We start from the raw sequence: 22,591 nt of genomic DNA, 5'->3' as shown, positions 1-22,591 counted from the left end.
CAGAAACACCCCATATGTGGTTGTAAACTACTATACGGGCACACAGTAGGGCGTAGAGGGAAAGGTGCGCCATATGGTTTTTGGAAGGCAGATTTTGCTGGACTGTTTTTTTTTCACACCATGTCCCATTTGAAGCCCCCCTGATGCACCCCTAGAGTAGAAACTCCTTAAAAGTGACCCCATATAAGAAACTATACCCCTCAAGGTATTCAAACCTGATTTTACAAACTTTGTTAACACTTTAGGTGTTGCACAAGATTTAATGGAAAATAGAGATACAATTTCAAAATTTCACTTTTTTGGCAGATTTTTCCATTTTAATATTTATTTTCCAGTTACAAAGTAGGGGTTAACAGACAAACAAAACTCATTATTTATGGCCCTGATTCTGTAGTTTACAGAAACACCCCATATGTGGTCGTAAACTGCTGTACGGGCACACGGCAGGGCGCAGAAGGAAAGGAATGCCATACGGTTTTTGGAAGGCAGATTTTGCTAGACTGTTTTTTTGGACACCATGTCCCATTTGAAGCCCCCCTGATGCGCCCCTAGAGTAGAAACTCCAAAAAAGTGACCCCATTTTAGAAACTACGGGATAGGGTGGAAGTTTTGTTGGTACTAGTTTAGGGTACATATGATTTTTGGTTGCTCTATATTACACTTTTTGTGAGGCAAGGTAACAAGAAATAGCTTTTTTGGCACTGTTTTTTTGTGTTATTTACATTCATCTAACAGGTTAGATCATGTGGTATTTTTATAGAGCAGGTTGTCACGGACGCGGCGATACCTAATATGTATACAATATTTTTATTTATGTAAGTTTTACACAATGATTTCATTTTTGAAACAAAAAAATCATGTTTTAGTGCCTCCATAGTCTGAGAGCCATAGTTTTTTCAGTTTTTGGGCGATTATCTTAGGTAGGGTCTCATTTTTTGTGGGATGAGATGACGGTTGGCACTATTTTGGGGTGCATATGACTTTTTGATCGCTTGCTATTACACTTTTTGTGACGTAAGATGACAAAAAATTGCTTTTTTTACACCGTTTTTATTTTTATTTTTTTTACGGTGTTCATCTGAGGGGTTAGGTCATGTGATATTTTTATAGAGCTGGTCGATACGGACGCGGAGATACCTAATATATATATATTTTTTTATTTATGTAAGTTTTACACAATGATTTCATTTTTGAAGCAAAGAAAATCATGTTTTAGTGTTTGCATAGTCTAAGAGCCATAGTTTTTTCAGTTTTTGGGCGATTATCTTGGGTAGGGTATGATTTTTGCGGGATGAGATGACGGTTTGATTGGTACTATTTTGGCGTACATGCAACTTTTTTGATCACTTTTATTGCCTTTTTTGGGAAGTAAGGTGGGCAAAATTTCAATTTCCTCATAGTTTTTATTCTTTTATTTTTATGGCGTTCACCGTGCGGGGAAAGTAACATGACCATTTTATAGATCAGGTCGTTACGGACGCGGCGATACCTAATATGTGTAGTGTATTTTATTTTTTTAAATTTTTATTCTGTGATAAATGTGTTTTTTTTTTATCTTAACTTTTTTCACTTTTTTTTATTTATTTTTTACCCAGTCCCACTTGGTTCTTGAAGATCTAGTCTGTCTGATGTCTGTATAATACAGTACAGTACACTATATAGGGTATTGTACTGTATTTTACTTACACTTTGTCTGAAAAGATCTATGCCTTTAGCACAGATCTGTTCAGCACCATAGACAGCAGGATGCCTGAGAAGGCGTCCTGTTGCCATGGGAACCTTCCCCGTCTGCTCAGTTGTGGCCACAACTTCGCAGACGGGGAAGGGTAAGGAGGGGGGCTGTCTGCGGGCTCCCTTCCTCTGTCACCCCATCCTGTCGGGGGGCTGCAAAGGCACAGCAGCCCCCCGATGGGAGAGTGAGGGAGCCCCCTCTTACTGTTAACTTTTTCCATCCAGCGGTCCATACAGACCGCGGTATGGAAAGGGTTAAACGGCTGACATCGCAGCACATTGCTGACACTCTGGTATACCACTGGCCACCAATGATTATTCAAGAGGAGGCACCGCCTGCAACACCCCCCCTGCACCACCCGCCGCCATAAAATAATTCAGGGGTGCAGGGGGGGTGAAAAAAAACTTTATTTGGGGCATTTTAAAGTTTTATCCCCGCGGTCAGGCTCTGCGGGGATCAGAATCGGCAGAAAGCGCAGAAAACCGCAGGTCTGAATTGACCTGCGTTTTGCTGCGATCGCCGATACGGGGGACCCCCCCTGGCATTGTGACAGGATGCCTGCTGAATGATTTCAGCCGGCATCCTGTTCGGATTAACCCCCGCAGCGCCGCAATCTCATTTTAAACTCATGACGTACCGGTACGTCATGGGTCCTTAAAGGGGTTATCCAAGTTATTTTTTTTTTGTTCTTTCTATGTTCCTTACTAGGCAAATGTATCAGCTTTCCAATTAATTCACTTTATCTCCAGTGGCTGGTTTCTCAGATTTCACTGAGGGTCACATGACCTGTGATGTTAGCTTCTCTTCCTGCTCTGATAAAGGTCGTTTACAAGCCTGTAAACGAGACGTCACTGTGCTGGCCACGCCCCCCTTCACTGCCGTCTACTCTCTGCTAGGATTCTTAACCCCTTCAGCTGCACAGCTCTGCAGCAGTGACAATTCTGGGCACAGGATCTGAAGGATTAGAGAGCGCATTGCACAAGAAGGTAGGGGGAAGATCTTGTGTGTATTAGCAGTGTCATTATACAGCTGGGACTTGTAGTCCTACACATACAACATGCTGCAGAGTCTCCCAGCAGGCAGACATGTCATTCAGGGTAGCTCTTGTATCCACTCCCTTAGCAGTGTCATTATACAGCTGGGACTTGTAGTCCTACACATACAACATGCTGCAGAGTCTCCCAGCAGGCAGACAGGTCACTCAGGGCAGCTCTTGTATTCACTCCCTTAGCAGTGTCATTATACAGCTGGGACTTGTAGTCCTACACATACAACATGCTGCAGAGTCTCCCAGCAGGCAGACATGTCACTCAGGGCAGCTCTTTTATCCACTCCCTTAGCAGAGCAGGGGGAGGGGCAGAGATTGTTTTTATTGCATGTAAACAAAGGGCCAGAAAAGAACCAGGGAAATGAGAAAATATATATATATTTTTTTTGCATAAAACTTGCTTAGCTCAGTTATATATCAGATTTTCAGTGCTATATTATTTTTTTTCATAACTCGGACAACCCCTTTAAGGACTCGGGAAACATGCCGTACCAGTATGTCATGCGTCCCTAAGTGGTTAAATGCTTCGTTTTGTTATTTATTGCTTTCTTTACAATTCTATTTATCCACATTGGTTTCTTTTTGTTCCTTAACCTTTTATTCCCATAAAAGGTATATACTTCTCACAATTAGATTTTAGGATGGCTTTAAAAATATCCCATTTTGTGGCTGTTTTTTTTTTTTTTTTTGAGGACTTTGTCCAAGTTAGTTAGACCTATGGCCTCTCTTAGTTGGCTAAATTTAGCTTTTTTGAAGTTTGGTATTTTTGTTCCTCCCTGAAGAATCACTTATATCTTCCCGGACTGTGAGCTTTAGGCAGGACTTTACATAAAGGCAAAAAACCCTCCCCCTCTCCGGTTTTGACGATCCTTTCTAAACAGACTGTAACCCTGTACATTAACTGACCAGTCATAACTATCATCCAGCCATGTCTCAGTTATTCCCACTATGTCATAGTCCTCCTCACACATCACTAATTCCAGTTCCCCAGTCTTATTAGTCAGGCTCCTTGTATACATACAATTAAGCGGATTATGTATATATATTTTTTCGCTACGATAGAGAAGAGAAGTCAGCCCGGTTCTCAAGGAACCCAAACCCCTCCTTGCTACACCAGTACTTGAGTGACTTGTTACCTCCCTAATCTTCCGCTGCCTTTCTTGTGTGGCTCGTGGTACAGGCAGTATGTCGGAAAACACTACCTTTGAGGTCCTTACCCTAAGCTTGTGACCTAAATCCCTAAAATAATTTTTAAGGACACTCCACCTAGCTCTAACTTTGTCATTGGTTCCGATATGGGCCATGACTGCTGGATCTTCTCCAGACCCTCCCAGTAATATGTCAACCCGATCCGCGATGTGTCAAATTCGAGCGCCAGGAAGACAACACACCGTTCCACGATCGCGGTCTTTGTGACAGATTGCCCTATCTGTACCCCTAATAATTGAGTATTGGGCTGAACATTGCAGTAAAATCAAGAACGTTTTTTTTTTTACCAACACAGAACATAATGTCGGGATGTTCGCAAAGCAGGTATACCTAAATATAAAGCACCAAAGTGTTTGTCCATATATATTTTAACCTACAGAAGATGTTGTACATATTTCTGGCTCTGTATTGTAAACATTTGATTCATCAACCAATAAACCCTAGTATGGCAACTTGTCCCCTTTCTATTAACAATAAATGTATAGTTATAATTCGGATTTGTCAATGAATGTTAATAAACTTATGATACATATTACTTTGCATTTTAGATTGCAGAATGGCTTTCAGATGGAAAGCATCCTGCCCTATGTATGAAAATGGATGAATCTCATCGACCAGTGAAACTCCGAAAAGTTGTCCTGGGATTTCCTTGCAACAGTAATCAAACAGAATTTAAGTTTGACCTAAGCCTTAACTATAAAATAGCAGGTGTTATACAGACCTATTCAGATCAGAAGCCAACGCTTGTTGTAAGCAGACGCCTGTCATTTATTTTAGATGTGCCCTTGTTTCTCTTAGTTTATCTTCCCAATCATTTTTTCTCTTAGTTCTGTGCCACAAGGAAAGGTGTTCAACAAGCAGCTTCTGTCCTTGCAAAGGGTGCAAATTTTATCCTGAGCACTGAACATAAGAAGAGGTTTGTTTAAAATCCAAGGAACTATGTTACATCCTTTTAACCGATTAATGGCTATAAAATGTTTCAACCCTACTTAATTGTCTAAAGGAGCTGAGCCTCATTGAGATGGGTTTATTTAACCCATTTAACTGTCTGTATTACTGATGTAACTGCCTAACAGACGTACCTGGTTACTGCAGTGCTGCTCCCACTCAACCCCCGCTGCTGGAACCAGGTTCCGGAACTACAGTACACAGCTCCATCCGCTGCCTGGTTACTGTAAATGGGAGCAGGACTGCAGCAACTAGGCATGCCCACTTCAAAGTGGATTGAGCCGTCTAGTTCTGGGGCCACCAGAGCTCCTGCAAACAGTGGACTCCCGGCAGCCCCGTCAATATTGTACACCTATGCTAAGGATAGATCATCAGTACTTACTTTCCAAAGAACCCATTTAAGGCTCTCTGCGCATACCCTTTAAGGCTTTTGCTGGAGAAATCCAACTGTTAAAAAAATGTACATTTTGTGGTATGTTTTTTTTTTGCTGTGGCCATAGGAAAGTGAAGTCTTCTACACTTCACCTGCGTTTGATGTATCCTGGAATATACGTCAAATGTAACCATAGTGCTCTATTCTCCTAATGGAGACTAACAGTGTCTTTTTGACATCTGTCAGTCAGTTTTGTTTATTTTTTTTTAGCTTTTTCCAGCTTATACTCCAAACATCAGGTTCTGACACAATGTGCACAGAGCCTAGGATATAAAAACCCAATCAATGTATTGAGTATACATATGTTAATGGTTGGGGCTGAAGAATGTATTGAGGGGGTTTTCCAGGGTTTAACAATTAATGATCTGCAAACAGCTGATCGATAGTGATCTGACACCCAGGAGCTCCGCTGCTGGAATCTGTCAAACTCTATAGTGGCTACGCCTGGTTACTGCAGTGCTGCTTCCATTCATTTAAGGCTTAGTTCACACGAACGTGTGTGATCTGTGGCCGTATTGCGGCCCGCAAATCGCGGGTCGCAATACACGGCCACAGTTCCGTGTGCATTCCGATTCACGGATGCGGACCCATTCACTTCAATGGGTCCGCAAATCCGGAATAGCGGAACGGCCGCACGGGACGGGACCCCTCGGAAGCACTACGGAGTGCTTCCATGGGGTTACGTCCCGTACCTCCGTTCCGCAAAAAGATAGAACATGTCCTATCTTTTAGCGGAACGGGTGGATCGCGGACCCATTAAAGTGAATGGGTCCGCGATCCGATGCGGCTGACCTACGGCCGGCGATCGTGCATTGCGGCCCGCTTTTTGCGGGCCGCAGCACGAGCACGGGTCACACACGTTCGTGTGAACTCGGCCTAAGGCTACTTTCACACTAGCGTTCGATCGGATCCGTTCTGAACGGATCCGATCATAATAATGCAGACGGAGGCTCCGTTCAGAACGGATCCGTCTGCATTATTTTAGCATATAAAAGCTAAGTGTGAAAATAGCCTCGTACGGATCCGTCCAGACTTTCAATGTAAAGCCAATGGGGGACGGATCCGCCTGAAGATTGAGCCATATTGTGGCATCTTCAAACGGATCCGTCCCCAATGACTTACATTGTAAGTCTGGACGGATCCGCACGCCTCCGCACGGCCAGGCGGACACCCGAACGCTGCAAGCAGCGTTCAGCTGTCCGCCTGTCCGTGCGGAGGCGAGCGGAGCGGAGGCTGAACGCCGCCAGACTGATGCAGTCTGAGCGGATCCGCATCCATTCAGACTGCATCAGGGCTGGACGGAAGCGTTCGGGTCCGCTCGTGAGCCCCTTCAAACGGAGCTCACGAGCGGACCGACGAACGCTAGTGTGAAAGTAGCCTTAGTTGGAGCTAAGATTCATTGACTGTATAACCAACATGTCGTAATGAAAACTAACTTATTCAGTTAACTTGCTAGTTGAAATATTTTTATGTGCTTCTAATTTTGCTAGGCTTCTGAAGGCTGCTAATGCTGTAAAAGATGCGAAACTGCGGGGTAGGTTACTGATTCTAATGCTGTTGAGATTGACAGTCTGCTGCCTCTAACTATGCAGCTTTGAATATGCTGTCTTGAGAGTATGAAATTTCAAACAATGTTAACAACTGTAGTTTTATAGTTGTTGATTGGAAAAGGTTACTTTCTTATGTTTAGAAGTAGGGTTGCACCGGGTATCGAATTATCGATACCCAATCGATACTTTTTTACTTGTATCAATTCGATACCAGGATTTGCCATTTACCGGCACCTGAGGGGTTAACTGTCGCTGATTGCAGCTCCCTGTCATAGCTATTTGATTCTGCCGCCGGCAACCGTATTTGTATTAATGGTTTAAAAACATAATACCCCCCAGTATTAAAGTATTAAATCATTGGGGGCGCAGTGTGCCCCCCAACCCCCCCAGTATTAAATCATTGGTGGCGCAGTGTGCCCCCCCAACCCCCCCAGTATTAAATCATTGGTGGCAGTGGCCACAGGGTCCCCTCTGCCCTCTTCATTGGTGGTGCAGTGGCAGTTGTGATCAGAGCCCCAGCAGTGTAATCCTGGGGCTCCGATCGGTTACCATGGCACCCAGGACGCTAGTGAAGCCTTGGCTGCCATTAAGTCCTATTCACCCTAATAGAGCTCTATTAGGGTGAATAGGACAAGGGGTCTAAAGATCCCAGGTTCTACTAGTTATTAAATAAAAAGTAAAGCAAAACACCAAAATATTAAGTATAAATAAACCCTTTCCCAGTTTTACATATAAAATATATAAACAATAAATAAATAAACATATTAAATATCGCCACATCGGAAAAGTCCAAACTATTAAAATATTAAAAAATATCTCCTATGCGGTGAACACTATAACAGAAAAAAAAAAAAAAAAAACTGCGCGATTCACTATTTTTTAGTCACCTTGTCCCCCCCAAATATAGGATAGGACTGTTCAATTATGGCCCAGACGTTCCATAAAATGCGGAATCCACGCAGCTTTTTTGGTGTTTTATTTTTTTCGCATGGTATCGAGTGTCGCAATACTTTTTATGGTATCGAAATCAAATCAAAATTTTGGTATTGTGACAACCCTATTTAGAAGTGGTTTATTCTACCAATATCATTGCAGATCTTGTGCTATATGGAGTGGGATATCACCATGCCGGTATGGATGTATCAGATAGAAAAATCATTGAAGCGACCTTCACAGCCGGAGATCTACCAGTACTTTGTATGTTGACTGTGTACAGAGCAACAGAATTCTTCCAGACATTGTCAAAAATAGATTTTTTTGAAATACATTTTCATACGTAGGTTAACGTGACAAAGAGGTATTTTGACATTATACTTTTATGGGAAATGGAGTATGAGCCCCACCTGTTGGGGAAATGGGTTCAACCATGCTCTAAGGCAACTAAAGATATGGGATCTTCATTCCTCCTGATAGTTGAGGGTCCCAATGTCACTACAGGCAGTGGTAGGAGGTGAGTTGTCACCATCATTTTTTTGCAGTCAGTGTAATCTATACATGCAGAGCCTTAGGAAAGTCTTTAGACCTGTTCACTTTTTTCACATTTTGTTATGTCTATGCTCACCCCTGCTACCACTCTGTGCAGGTGCAAACTGGTGCTGATATACATTGAGAGGAGTCATCCTGTTCCTCTCCTTTATGTGTGCATGCTCATGAGTCCTCCCAATGTATTCCATGGCCCGTTTGCAGACACACAGCGGGGCTACGGGGCTGAGCATGGACATATATTAGTAATCCAGAGTCAGAGACAGCAGTACTATTCATATGGCACTGTACTGCATTGAACCTGAGGGAGATAAAAAAAAACTCCCTTTAAGGTATGGTCCACTTAATGGGTGGAGTATAAGACTCCTGACAACCTGTATCTACAGGCCCCTGAAATGTAAATTCAGTACTGACCATGGCATGTTATTCATTATGTATTTTTAAAGATTGATATGCAATGGCTTCTTAAGACCTATAATTGTCTTTCACCTAGTTACTACTAGCACTCTGGCTATGGGTGTGAATCTTCCAGCTCATTTGGTAATCATAAAATCCACCATGCATTATGCAGCAGGAATGTTTCAGGAGTACAGTGAGACAGACATTCTGCAAATGATTGGCAGGGCTGGAAGACCTCAGGTGAGCATATTTGTGATGCTGGGATTTCTGCTATAAGTTACTCAGAGAATGATAACATGTGGCTTGAATTAAAAAGAAAAAATACACCACAAAATAATCAATGCTACAATCTAAATACTTTCATAGGGTTTCCTAAAACATTTACCTAATAGTACCTTTAGTAGTATTTACAATAGTACATACTGTACAATTACCTATTAAACCTTTCTAAACTGACCAATAAAGAAACCTTTAAAGCAGATCTGATATATAGTACATAATACATGTACAGTACATAAGATGCCATATACAGTATGCCATAGAATACTGCTGTAATCAAAGACTGGAGGTTTACACTGCTGCAACCATGACGTGTCATCAGTAAGGTTGATACATCACCATTTTGTTCAGTGATCCTGCAGTCATGTGAAGTGAAAAATGATGGAACATGATTAGGTCAATGGCATATTGACATGTATATAGCCAGCTGTAGGTGTGGTAATAGTTTCATACATAGCTCCGAGTAATACCGACCATATATTTAAACAACTGTTTTCACCAGTTTGATACGACAGCCATAGCAGTTATCATGACAAGGATAAGTACTAAAGAGAAGTATGTACAGATGATAGATGGAATGGATACCATTGAAAGCAGGTCAGTAGTTATCCTATGTAATATTTTGACTGTTGACTGTGTCAGCATAGGTAACAATATATGTAAACCCTTGGGAAAGGTTATAAAGAAATAGTATATACAACCAGATACACAACAATAATGTATATGATTGTGTACAGGTGAAACTCGAAAAATTAGAATATCGTGCAAAAGTTTATTTATTTCAGTAATGCAACTTAAAAGGTAAAACTAATATATGAGATAGACTCATTACATGCAAAGCAAGATATTTCAAGCATTTATTTGTTATAATTTGGAATGATTATGGTTTACAGCTTATGAAATCCCCAAATTCACAATCTCAGAAAATTAGAATATTACATGAAATCAATAAAAAAAAGGATTTTACATATAAAAATGTAGGACCTCTGAAAAGTATAATCATGCATATGTACTCAGTACTTGGTTTGGGCCCCTTTTGCGTCATTTACTGACTCAGTACAGTGTGGAATGGATGCTATCAGCCTATGGCACTGCTGAGGTGTTATGGAAGACCAGGAAGCTCTTCTGCATTGTTCGGTCTCATGTTTCTCGTCTTTCTCTTTGCAATGCCCCATAGATTCTCTATGGGGTTCAGGTCAGGCGAGTTTGCTGGCCAATCAAGCACAGTAATCCCATGGTCATTGAACTAGGTTTTGGTACTTTTGGCAGTGTGAGCAGGTGCCAAGTCCTGCTGGAAAATTAAGTCACCATCTCCATAAAGCTTATCTGCGGAAGGAAGCATGAAGTGCTCCAAAATCTCCTGGTAGAGGGCTGCGTTGACTCTGGACTTAATAAAGCACAGTGGAACAACACCAGCAAATGACACAGACTGTGGAAACTTCACACTGGACTTCAAGCATCTTGCTTTGTGTGCCTCTCTATTATTCCTCCAAACTCTGGATTCTTGGTTTCCAAATGAGATACAAAAGTTGCTCTGATCAGAAAAGAGGACTTTGGGCCACTTAGCCCAGCTAAGACGCTTCAGACATTGTTTGTTGTTCAGGTGTCATGGCGCAGTGTGGGAGGATAGCTCCACACTGACCACAAGAGGGAGGGGAATAGGTTCTAGGCCTGGAATCTAGGGGAAGGGGGAAAGGTCACCACCTAGTGAATCCTTAACCCGAGCCCTGACTACTATAAGTATAAACAGACCTTGATGGTAGGAATGTTCATACGCTGGAACCTAGGGCCCTGTCTGACCCTGAAGGGCCCTGAAAATAGTGTCAGGACAAGAAATGACCTGTCCCTTCCCAGCTGAAGGAACAGGAGACTCCCTCAGGCCTAATACCAAAAGGTAGGGGAAAACCACAAACAAGAAATAGAAAAAAGACACTTAACTCCAAAATATGCCAACGAGCAGGAACTCAGAGGAGAACCAGACACCAGCTTTTCACAACCAAAAGGAGCTGTCAACCGCATAGCATGATGGGTGAGGCCAGACTAAATAGAGGAGTAGGAATTACCACTTAAGCTACACCTGAGACCAGAGATGTGGTAATACCCAGCAACAATACAGAAGAGTGAAACCAGAGAGGCTGTCAGATCACATCACGTGCAGCCAGTCTCCTAGATCTTCTGACCCCCCCTGTCCCAGGAGAGACCGTGACTTTAGGAGAGGCTTGACAAGAGGAATACGACCTTTGAAGCCCATGTCTAAGATCCATCTGTGTGTGGTGGCTCTTGATGGACTAACTCCAGCCTCAGTCCACTCCTTCTGAAAGTCCCCAACACTTTTGAATGGCCTTTTCCTGACAATCCTTTCCAGGCTGCGGTCATTCCTGCTGCTTGTGCACCTTTTTCTTTCACACTTGTCTCTTCCACATAACTTTCTATTAATGTGCTTTGATACAGCACTTTGGGAACATCCAACTTCTTTTGCAATTACCTTTTGAGGCTTTCCCTACTTATGGAGGGTGTCAATGATGGTTTTCTGCACAACTGTCAGGTCAGCAGTCTTTCCCATGATTGTGATTCCTACTGAACCAGACTGAGAGACAATTTAAATGCTCATGAACCCTTTGCAGGTGTTATGGATTAATTAGCTGACTAGAGTGGGACACTTTGAGCCTACAATATTGAACCTTTTCACAATATTCAAATTTTCTGAGATTGTGACTTTGTGGTTTTCATAAGCTGTAAGCCAAAATCATCCACATTATAACAAATAAAGGCTTGAAATACCTTGATTTTCATGTAATGAGTCTATCTCATATATTAGTTTCACCTTTTCAGTTGCATTACTGAAATAAATGAACTTTTGCACAATATTCAAATTTTTCAAGTTTCACCTGTATACTATGAAGGAAGGTATGTATCTCACAGAATGGTGCAGGAAACCTATTAAGGAGATACATATTGTGGTTTGCTGTGGTGCACCTGAGATGTACCACCAAGGTTCCCGGCCTTGGTGGAGTGGAAGCCAGAAGCTAGAGTGTCCACTAAGATAGATAGTGGACACTGTTGTACCTAGTATAGCTGGTAACAGCTAATCCGGGCCTGGCTTTACTGGGAGTAAGCAAAGTGCTTGGTGGGTGCTTACTCCCCACGATCCACTCCGGGGTTTATATGTAGCCCATGTCCACGATTGCATTTAAAAGTCAGCAGCATGAGGCAGGGTGTGTCTGTTTTGTGAGAGGCTGCAGATCACACCCTGCAAGGCATGTGTGAAGCAAACACTGGCCTGTGGACACTTCTAAAGGAGCCCCGAGACTGCTTGACTATTGTGGATGACATGAACTGATTACTTGTCCCTGCTGCGAACTGGCTGAACTGAACTGTAAGGTGGCTGGAACAAGCAATAAACTGTGTATTGAAGTGACTTTGTTGTGTCCCTGCCTGTCTTTAAAACTGGTCATAGGAGCCCACTGCATTACAATACTCATTTAAAATGTGTGTTAAGTCAAATAAAAGTCTTGAATAGTTTCAATTGCAGGATGTAGTTGTAACAGTCTTAAAGGGGTTGTCCGGGTTCAGAGCTGAACCCGGACATACCCTTATTTTCACCCCGGCAGCCCTCCTGAGCCTGGCATCGGAGCATCTCATGCTCCGATGCGCTCCTGTGCCCTGCGCTAGATCGCGCAGGGCACAGGCTCTTGTGTTTACAATAACACACTGCCGGGCGGTAACTTCCGCCCAGCAGTGTGTTCGGTGACGTCACCGGCTCTGAGGGGCGGGCTTTAGCTCTGCCCTAGCCGTTTTACTGGCTAGGGCAGAGCCAAATCCCGCCCATCAGTGCCGGTGACGTCACCGGGGTTCCTGTCAGCCCCATAGAGAGCCCCGGTACGTCACCGGAACTCAGAAAAATGCCTTTGCCCTGCGCGATTTAGCGCAGGGCAAAGGAGAGCATCGGAGCATGAACTGCTCCGATGCTCATGTCAGGGGGGCTGCCGGGGTGAAAATGGAGGGCTGTCCAGGTTCAGCTCTGAACCTGGACAACCCCTTTAAGCTGGCCATGAAGATCAGATGCAGTATTTCATAGATATTGATCTCTTGTCTACGAGGTCTAAAGGCTGGCTTTTAGACTTGGGGTGTCTCTGGAGAAACTGGGATTTTTTTCTGCCTGTAAGGGCTGTATTACATCAACTGATTATATGACCAATTATTGGTCAGATGGCCGTTTACACACACAGATCTTACACACCAACTATTGGTCTGATTGGACATAAATTGGTCAGATAATATCTTTGTGTAATACAGGCCTTACATTTGTTTCCCTTGCAGATATATAGTGTCAGAATTGTTTGCTAAATTAAATAGATATGCACTTTTGGGTAAGTTGATGGTTCATTTGGTGCTGATATTTGTTGATTGATGATTTACCTAATTTTGTCATATATTTATGTCCATCCTAGAGTTTTCTGTGTACAGCTTTGCACATTAAAGTGGTTGTATTCTAAATTCAGATGTGCTGGAGATCATCTATTGCCACAGTAAGCTGTGAGTGGTTGCCTCTCGAGCAGTACCCAGAGGGTGTGACCCCATTTATGATGTCCATATTCCCTAATAGATGTAGAAACTAGTAATTCTGAATGACATCTCACTATGGACATCAGGCAGTCTGCTATGTTATTTATTTGTTCATTGACTTTAGCCTGTGATAGATCTAGGTAACTGTTTAGTTCTGGGTAAGGCACAACACAACTCCAAATGGGCATTCACACGCCCATAAGTGTTTTGCAGTCTGCAAACCATGGATACAGAAAACACATATGCCGGCCGTGTGCACGCCACATCGCGATGCGGACCCCTTGACTTCAATGCGCCCGTGGTCTCCATGTTGCAGTGAAGTATAGGACGTCTTGTCTTTTGCAGAGCAAAGCACTTACAGTCTTGTGAATGCACCCTAACCCCGATTGTGGCTCCAGATTTCTAATAGATTATTTAAGTTGAATTTAAATTAATGAACTTAGTTTGGATATGTAGTGAATAAATGTATGGTTTTGTAAATTTGTACCAGTGTGTACTTGTATGTGTAATTATGTGTGTTTCATGTTTCCACAGCCTGCACAGGCATCTCGTGGAACATCTGAATGCAGAAATATCTTTGCATACTATAACTGATGTTAACATTGCTTTGGAGTGGATAAAATCAACCTTCTTGTACATTAGAGCATTGAAAAATCCTTCTCATTATGGTATGTTTTCATATTTTTGACAAACCGAACAATATGGGACCATCAAAAATATAACTTTTATTGGTGTTTGTGCATTTGGTGCAACTTATTTGCCGCCGTGTTCTAGACTGTAAACATTTGGCTTGCGGAGTCAAATTGTCTAATTAAGCCCAGAGGAATGATTAGATGAGCAAGTGCTCACTAATTTTAAAAAATGCCTCTGATATGTGACAATCAAGTATGCTCTCTGATTGATGGGGGAGGTTGATAACATGCACAGTCCATGTCTCCCCTCCCCCTGGGGTAATGTACAGTTACATAGGAAGAATAGGATCTGTGCCACTCCTTCAGCAGCTTGTCAGCACCTGTCCCGTTGCCTCCACCCTTCTCCATGCTGGCTGCAAAGAGAGCCCGATGAGGGGAAGGATACTTAATCCTGACCTATCTCAAATTTACAGGTCTTGTTTTAACACTAAGAATATAAGTTTTAAAACAAGAGCTGGATTTCGGTGCTAGCTACCTGTTAGAATCCAGTTTAGGAGTAAGATTTGCAGGTAATACCAGGAGATCTCACTCCCAACCTGATTTGTAAAAGTTCTGTCCCCAACTTTATCTGAGCCAGCATTAAAATTCCTGTCTTGTTGTAACGCTTAGATTCTATGTGCTATACAGGCTAAGGCTGCTTTCACATCTGTTCTTTACATTTCCGTTCTTCTGCTCCATTATAGGAGCAGAAGAACGGAAATAACGGAGGTGCCTGATTCGGCAGTGAATGGAGCCTACGGAACCTATTGACTATAATGGGATTCTTTAGGTTTCCTTTCAGGAGAAGGCTTTTTTAGTGGAGACAAAAGTCCATTTAATATTGCATATGTAGTAGTGGGAAGCTGGGAAAAAAATCCAAATGGGGTGAAATTGGAATAAAAATGCAATTCCGTCAGTTTTATGAGTTTTTTTTGTTCTCTGTGCGGTAAACTGACCTGCTACTACCATTATCCGGGTCAGTATGATTACTTCTACTACTAATACTTTAAAAAATAAAAGCTTTGAGGAAAAATAAATGCTTCTTTGCATCACCATATTCTGACACTCATAACTTTTTTTTATGGTTACATCTATGGAGCTGTGTGAAGGGTAATTTTTTGTGTGGTGATCTGTAGTTTATATTGATGCTATTTCTGAGTGCGTATGGATTTTTTTTTAAATCAAATCTTTTTTATTGATTTTCAATAAGATTTTATGCAAACAACCCAAAAAGGGGAAAACATAAACCCTCCCTCTCCCACCCTCCCCACACCCAGAGTCCCGGGTTTGCGGTTGTAAGAAAGTCCATAGGAGAGGCATCGATGATGGCTTTATATTACTCCAAGAACCATAGTCCCAGAAGATCTTCAGGATAAGCCATTGCTCGACTTCCCATTGGTTCTCCATTTTCCATATGCAACTCCAGCATCCAGGCCAACTATCTCCCAACCTTACTCCTAGATCATCATGCAATACTTTCCCATCACCATTCAAAGCAACAAGTCTACTACATTAAACCACAACATTATAATATGATATCCAAAGGGACCATATTTTTTCGAATTTCTTATTACTCCCTCGTTTTTGGTATACGTAACTCTCTAGTCTTACTAGCATATGAATCTTATCCACTAAGTTCTGAATAGCTGGGGGGATAGAGGCAATCCAGTGAAACGCAATTAGCTTCCTTGCCTGGTAGAGGATTCTTGTGATCGCTACTCTAAGCTCAGGGGTAACAGGTATCTCTTTGGTATATCCCAGAATACAGATTGCAGGAGTTAGATCAATAGTTATATCCAACACATTACAGACTAAGTTCCCCACATCAGACCAATATCTTTGCAGCCTTGGGCAATTCCACATTAAGTGAATTAGATCAGCATTATGTGCGCCACATCTAGGGCAAGTATCGTCCATCCTATACCCCATTTTGTGTAATAAGACTGGAGTTCTGTACACTCTATGCAGTAATAGCAATTGTGAGACTCTGTGGGCCTCACTTACCGCTACCACCGGGAAATCCTCCAATACCTCCTCCCACTGTTCCATTGTTAAGTCAGTGACATCATGTTGCCATTTGGGATATAGCTGTAGTGGATGGGCCTTGTGTAACGCCTCCGTTAAGCTCAGATAGAACGAGGAGATCACCCCTCTTGTATCCCCCAGGGAGGTAATATGAGTAATAATCCGATGTGAATTAGCAGAGACTATTTTCTCCTTACGGTCTTGTGTTTGTACAGCATGTCGTACCTGAAGGTAGACATAAAATAACGTCTTAGGCAGTCCAAACTCTTGTTGTAACATATTAAAGGATTTAAGACAGTTATTCTCATATAGCTGACACATTCGATTAAGACCATAGACGTCCCATAATTTGGCATTAGTTACCGTGTTTAGCTCTTTGTACAGGTAGTTAGGCCAAATCGGGGTAAGTTGTGTATACCCTTGGATTCCTACAATCTCTTTAGCTTTCCACCATACTGTGTGTATGGTGCGTAAGATATCATATTGCCTACCCTTTTCATAAAAAACTCCGCCCTCCAAAGCTGCCATTACATTCTTAGTATGGATAAGCTGTTGCACGACTCGCCCAACAGTGCTCAACTTATCTACCTCTCCCCATCCCCGAAGATGCTGTAATTGGGCCGCTATATAATACACCCCTGGGTTTTGGATCTACACAGCACCGCAAGTTTAATTCGGGACGTTTTTTTCTTTCAGATAAGGTCTCTGAATATTGCATTAATAGAATTAAATATTCGTAAGGGGATCCAGGATGAGGAGTTATGTAAAATGTACAAGAGCTGTGGCATAAGGATCATTTTTAACAAGTTAGTGCGACCGATGAGTGACAAGGGGGGTCTAATCCACACTTGGATCTTCCATCTGTATTTATCTAATAGCGGTAATAAGTTCAAACGGATAAAATCCCGAGGATCCGCCGATACCTGTATACCCAGATACTTAAAGGAGGGTACAACCTGCAAACCTGCAGTAAAACTATGATCTGTCTGTGTAGTATTTCCCAAAGGCATTAGCATTGATTTTGCCCAATTAATAGTCAAGCCAGAGAGACGCCAAAAATCATTAATGATTTGCATAGCTGCTGGCAGAGAGGAAGTCCAGTCATCAAGAAATAATAAAAGGTCGTCCGCATAGAGAGCGACCTTTTCCTTTACTGACCCACAAGTGATACCCTTCACCGCCTCTGCCTTTCGGAGAGCCTCTGCCAAAGGTTCCACCGCGATTGCGAATAATAGCGGTGAAAGAGGACACCCCTGTCTAGTCCCCCTGTGCAGTTCAAAGGAGTCAGAAAGATTGCCATTCACCTGTAGTCTAGCAGTAGGGCATGCATATAGTAACTGGACCCAATTAATAAACTCTGACCCGAATTCCATGGCCTATAGTACAGTAATGAGGTATCGCCATTCCACACTGTCGAATGCTTTGGCCGCGTCCGGAGACGTGACCGCCGCATCCGCCGCATGGATTTGGCCCACCTGAATATTCAGGTACAGTCATCTAATATTCACTGCCGTTGACATGTTGGGTATGAAACTGGCTTGATTAGAGTGGATTACAGATTTAATCACAAGTTTCAAACGGTTAGCCAATACCTTCGCCAACAGTTGGATGTCCACCTGCAATAAGGAAATGGGTCGGTAAGATTCTGCCTCTAGGACGTCTTTCCGCGATTTTGGGATAACCACAATAATGGCCTCATTCATAGAGGCTGGCAGGACCTTACTAGTTTGAGCCTCTCTAAATACTTCTAACAACTGGGGCAGGAGTATTGAGGAATAAGTTTTGTAAATTTCAGCTGGTAGTCCATCCCCCCCCCCAGGAGCTTTATTATTGGACATGTCTTGCAGCGCCATTTCTAATTCCATAAGGGAAATAGGGGCGTCCAATTGGGATTGTTGGTCTTGTGTAAGAGCAGGGAGATTAAGTGGGACCAGAAAGTCCTCCATCTGAGCCTCAGAGGCAGTAATTTTTTAGGAATATAAATTGGAGTAAAAGGAATACATGACCTCTACCATGTGTATGGATTTTTGATCACTTTTTATTCAATTTGCTTGGGGAGATGAAGCCATCAGCCATTTTATTAATTTTTTTTCCATTACGCTGTCCAGCGTATGGGATGCATACTTTTATAATTTAATAGTACTGGAATTTTTAGACACGGCGATGCCTATAATCTTTATTTATTGTGTATTTATTTTTAGTTTTAAATTGGGCAAAGGAGGGTGCTTAGAATTTTTTTTAGGGGACTGAAACCTGCGATCTAACTTGTTCCGTAGACTGAAATTAATTACTATTGCAGCCTATGAGACATTCAGTACATTCCTATGGAGCCTAGGCTGGGCTCTATGGGAACTATTGTTGTGGTAGACTTCAAAGGGGAACCTTCATAGGGGCCAAGGGTACCACAAGGAATGAATAGCTCCCCCAATTGCTGTACGGGGAAGCTGTTGGGGCCCTGGGAGGGCAGTGCTCCTCGGGAAAGCCTTCTCAGATTCTTTGGTCACAGTCCACAATCATCTTTCAGCCCACCAGCTTGTATCTTGGCTTCTGGACTCAAACCCTTTCTCTGTTCACTCTCAAAGCAAGTCTCTCTGGTGCTCCTCACCATGCACACACCCATATGGCTGCAAACACTGTCTTATGGAGATGCGTTGTATCCCACTTACCATTGTTGTGGTCAAGCAACGCTAATTGTAACACCAGTGTAGGGCTCTTAGTATAATGGTGCCCACTAACTGACACCTCCTCCAAGTTGGCATTTATCCAAATACTCTGACAGAGTATGGCAACACCCAAAGCCAGGAGAACAGGTGCACAGACTCTGTGAGGTACAAAATAAGGGCTCATTTAGACGGGTATAATTTTGTGGAACAGGTGCGGACCCATTAATTTCAATAGGCCGCAAAAGATGTGGACAGCACACCGTGTGCTGCCTGCATCTGTGGTTCCATTCCGCGGCTCCGCTGAAAAGATTGAACATGTTCTGTTATTGTCCTCAGGGCAAGAATAGGCATTTTCTACTATGGTAGCGGCCATGTGTGAACCGGAAAATTGCGGAACGCACACGCCGATATCCGTGTTTTGCAGATCCGCAAAGCACTTCGGTCGTCTGAATGGGCCCTAACAATGCAAATGTTCCACTATAATGGGATCATCAGAGATACTGTGATCCAGCACTTAACACTGGATCCATTACCCCACAGTGGATCTGAAAAACACGGATCCCGGGCCGTGTTCAAGTTGCCATTTTTTTTCAAACTGCTGTAGAAATGTCCTACCCTTGGTGGACAAGAATAGGACATGTTCTATCTTTTTGTCGCAGGGCCGTGGACTAGACATGGATTTGTATAGCCAACGGTGTGCTGTCACGCATCTTTTGCAGCCCCATTAAAATGAACAGGTGGACTGAAAATATGATTGTGTACAGTCATGGCCAAAAGTTTTGAGAATTACATAAATATTGAGAATTGAAAAAATGAAAATTAACCTAATCCCAAAAAAAACTTTCCACTGCATTTCATTGCTGTCATTAAAGGACCTGTTGAGATCATTTCAGTAATCGTCTTGTTAACTCAGGTGAGAATGTTGACGAGCACAAGGCTGGAGATCATTATGTCAGGCTGATTGGGTTAAAATGGCAGACTTGACCTGTTAAAAGCAGGGTGATGCTTGAAATCATTGTTCTTCCATTGTTAACCATGGTGACCTGCAAAGAAATGCGTGCATGAAAATGGCTTCACAGGCAAGGATATTGTGGCTACTAAGATTGCACCTCAATCAACAATTTATAGGATCATCAAGAACTTCAAGAAAAGAGGTTCAATTATTGTTAAGAATGTTTCAGGGCGTCCAAGAAAGTCCAGCAAGCGCCAGGATCGTCTCCTAAAGAGGATTCAGCTGCAGGATCGGAGTGCCACCAGTGCAGAGCTTGCTCAGGAACGGCAGCAGGCAGGTGTGAGCGCATCTGCACGCACAGTGAGGCGAAGACTTTTGGAAGATGGCCCGGTGTCAAGAAGGGCAGCAAAGAAGCCACTTCTCTCCAAAAGAAACATCAGGGACAGATTAATCTTCTGCAGAAACTATGGTGAATGGACTGCTGAGGACTGGGCAAAGTCATATTCTCCAATGAAGCCTCTTTCCGATTGTTTGGGGCATCAGAAAAAGGGCTTTTCCGGAGAAGAAAAGGTGAGCGCTACCATCAGTCCTGTGTCATGCCAACAGTAAAGCATCCTGAGACCATTCATGTGTGGGGTTGCTTTTCATCCAAGGGAGTGGGCTCACTCACAATTTTGCCCAAAAACAAAGCCATGAATAAAGATTGGTGCCAAAACACCCTCCAACAGCAACTTCTTCCAACAATCCAACAACAGTTTGGTGAAGAACAATGCATTTTCCAGCACGATGGAGCACCGTGCCATAAGGCAAAAGGGATAACTAAGTGGCTCGGGGACCAAAACATTGACATTTTGGGTCCTTGGCCTGGAAACTCCCCAGATCTTAATCCCATTGATAACTTGTGGTCAATCCTCAAGAGGCGGGTGGACAAACAAAAACCCACTAATTCTGACAAACTCCAAGCAGTGATTATGAAAGAATGGGTTGCTATCAGTCAGGAATTGGCCCAGAAGTTGATTGAGAGCATGCCCAGTCGAATTGCAGAGGTCCTGAAAAAGAAGGGCCAACACTGCAAATACTGACTCTTTGCATAAATGTCATGTAATTGTCGATAAAAGCCTTTGAAACATGAAGTGCGTGAAATTATATTTCACTACATCACAGAAACAACTGAAACAAAGATCTAAAAGTAGTTTAGCAGCAAACTTTGTGAAAACTAATATTTTTGTCATTCTCAAAACTTTTGGCCACGACTGTACATGAGGCCTTAGTGAGTGGTAGTGTAGACATGAAATTAAAAGATTGATTTTGATCTTTACTAACCTCTAATTGAAATGTTTTATTATGAATATAATGCATTTCTTAAATTATGGTTCATTGTTTTATTTTTTGTGTTTAATTGCTTTAAACTTAATTAATCATACTGATATTTTTTGCTTTTTTAGGTTTCCCACAAGGGCTGGATCAAATAGGAATTGAAGCTAAATTGCAGGGTATACTAAGTGGACTGCTTACTTTATGTTTTTACTATTTTTATATTTTGCCAAAAGAAAGAAGAGCAGCATAATTTGTAAACAGCAGTGAAGTGATGCAGATCATCAGGGTGGCACCATCAATCCTTCATACATACAGTATATAAAGCAAAAAATAGCACTCCAAAAATCACCAAAAATGAGGGGTTTATTTAAACCATGTACTGTATAAGGTTTCAGTCCATATAACAGAGAAAGGGCTTATGCACACGAATGTATTTTTTTCCGTGTCCATACAATTTTTTTTGCGGCTTGTATGTGGAACTATTCATTTCAATGAGGCCACAAAAATAATGGAAATGACGAGTGCATTCTGTGTCCGTATGTCCACAAGGCCATTCCGCAAAAAAATAGAACATGTCCTATTATAGTCCGCATTATGGACAAGGATAGGATTGTTCTATTAGGGGCCAAAAGTTCTGTCCCGCAAAATGTGGAATGATGACGGCCGCTATGGTGTTTTTGCAGATCCGCAAAATAGGCAACGGTTGTGTATATGCGCCCAAAGATAAAGGTTTTCTGAAATATTGCATGTGGCTAAATAAAGTCCCTCTTTTGGGAATTTTGAATGTTGCATATTTTTCTACTATACAGAGAATGGGGATTCCATGTCTCCATCCTGATGGAGCAGCAGGCTGAGCTTACGCCCTGCTGCTCCATTTATTCTCTGTGGGACTGCTGGAGATTTTTCAAGTACAGCGCTCGGCTGTTTCTGGCAGTACCATAGAGAATGAATTGAGCGTCAGTGCATCCAAAGTAGATAAAAGTGGCAGCACTCGGTGAGTGCCAGTATTTATTTCTTTCTATTTTTGATGTAAGTTATATGGACTTGTGCACCACTGAGTGTTCATTTGCTATCAAAGCCGCTCCATAGTTTTTTTTGGCGCATGTAGTCAGTGCCGTGGTTGTTTTTCTATATGAACCTGTTCTATAGTGCGGCAATGCTCATGCTCACCTTGCGGCGTCATCAGGATGGAGACATGGCATGCCTGTTCTCGGGATCGGTGAGGGTCCCAGCAGTCCACAGATCAGTTAGCTATGGAATAGGGATGGGGAATAACTTTCAGAGTTGACGCAAACCCTTTAAATAGTGCCTTTTTAA

The 22,591-nt window shown here is 42.5% G+C and overlaps 1 protein-coding gene across 1 annotated transcript in view; it reads left to right on the top strand.

Annotated features, from left to right (window-relative positions):
* Nucleotides 1-22,591, top strand: part of HFM1 (helicase for meiosis 1) — a 152,117-nt gene that overhangs the window by 40,913 nt on the left and 88,613 nt on the right. The window contains exons 8-15 of the mRNA XM_044302435.1: nt 4,538-4,738; nt 4,817-4,905; nt 6,861-6,904; nt 8,016-8,117; nt 8,896-9,041; nt 9,583-9,677; nt 14,181-14,314; nt 21,403-21,450. Coding sequence (XP_044158370.1) covers nt 4,538-4,738; nt 4,817-4,905; nt 6,861-6,904; nt 8,016-8,117; nt 8,896-9,041; nt 9,583-9,677; nt 14,181-14,314; nt 21,403-21,450 — 859 coding nt within the window. The remainder of the gene's footprint in view (nt 1-4,537; nt 4,739-4,816; nt 4,906-6,860; nt 6,905-8,015; nt 8,118-8,895; nt 9,042-9,582; nt 9,678-14,180; nt 14,315-21,402; nt 21,451-22,591) is intronic.

The sequence above is a fragment of the Bufo gargarizans genome, chromosome 7, assembly GCF_014858855.1.
Source record: "Bufo gargarizans isolate SCDJY-AF-19 chromosome 7, ASM1485885v1, whole genome shotgun sequence".
Taxonomy (NCBI): Eukaryota; Metazoa; Chordata; class Amphibia; order Anura; family Bufonidae; genus Bufo; species Bufo gargarizans.
The sequence above is the reverse complement of the archived record's forward strand: the minus strand, read 5'-3'. Positions and strand labels throughout refer to the sequence as shown.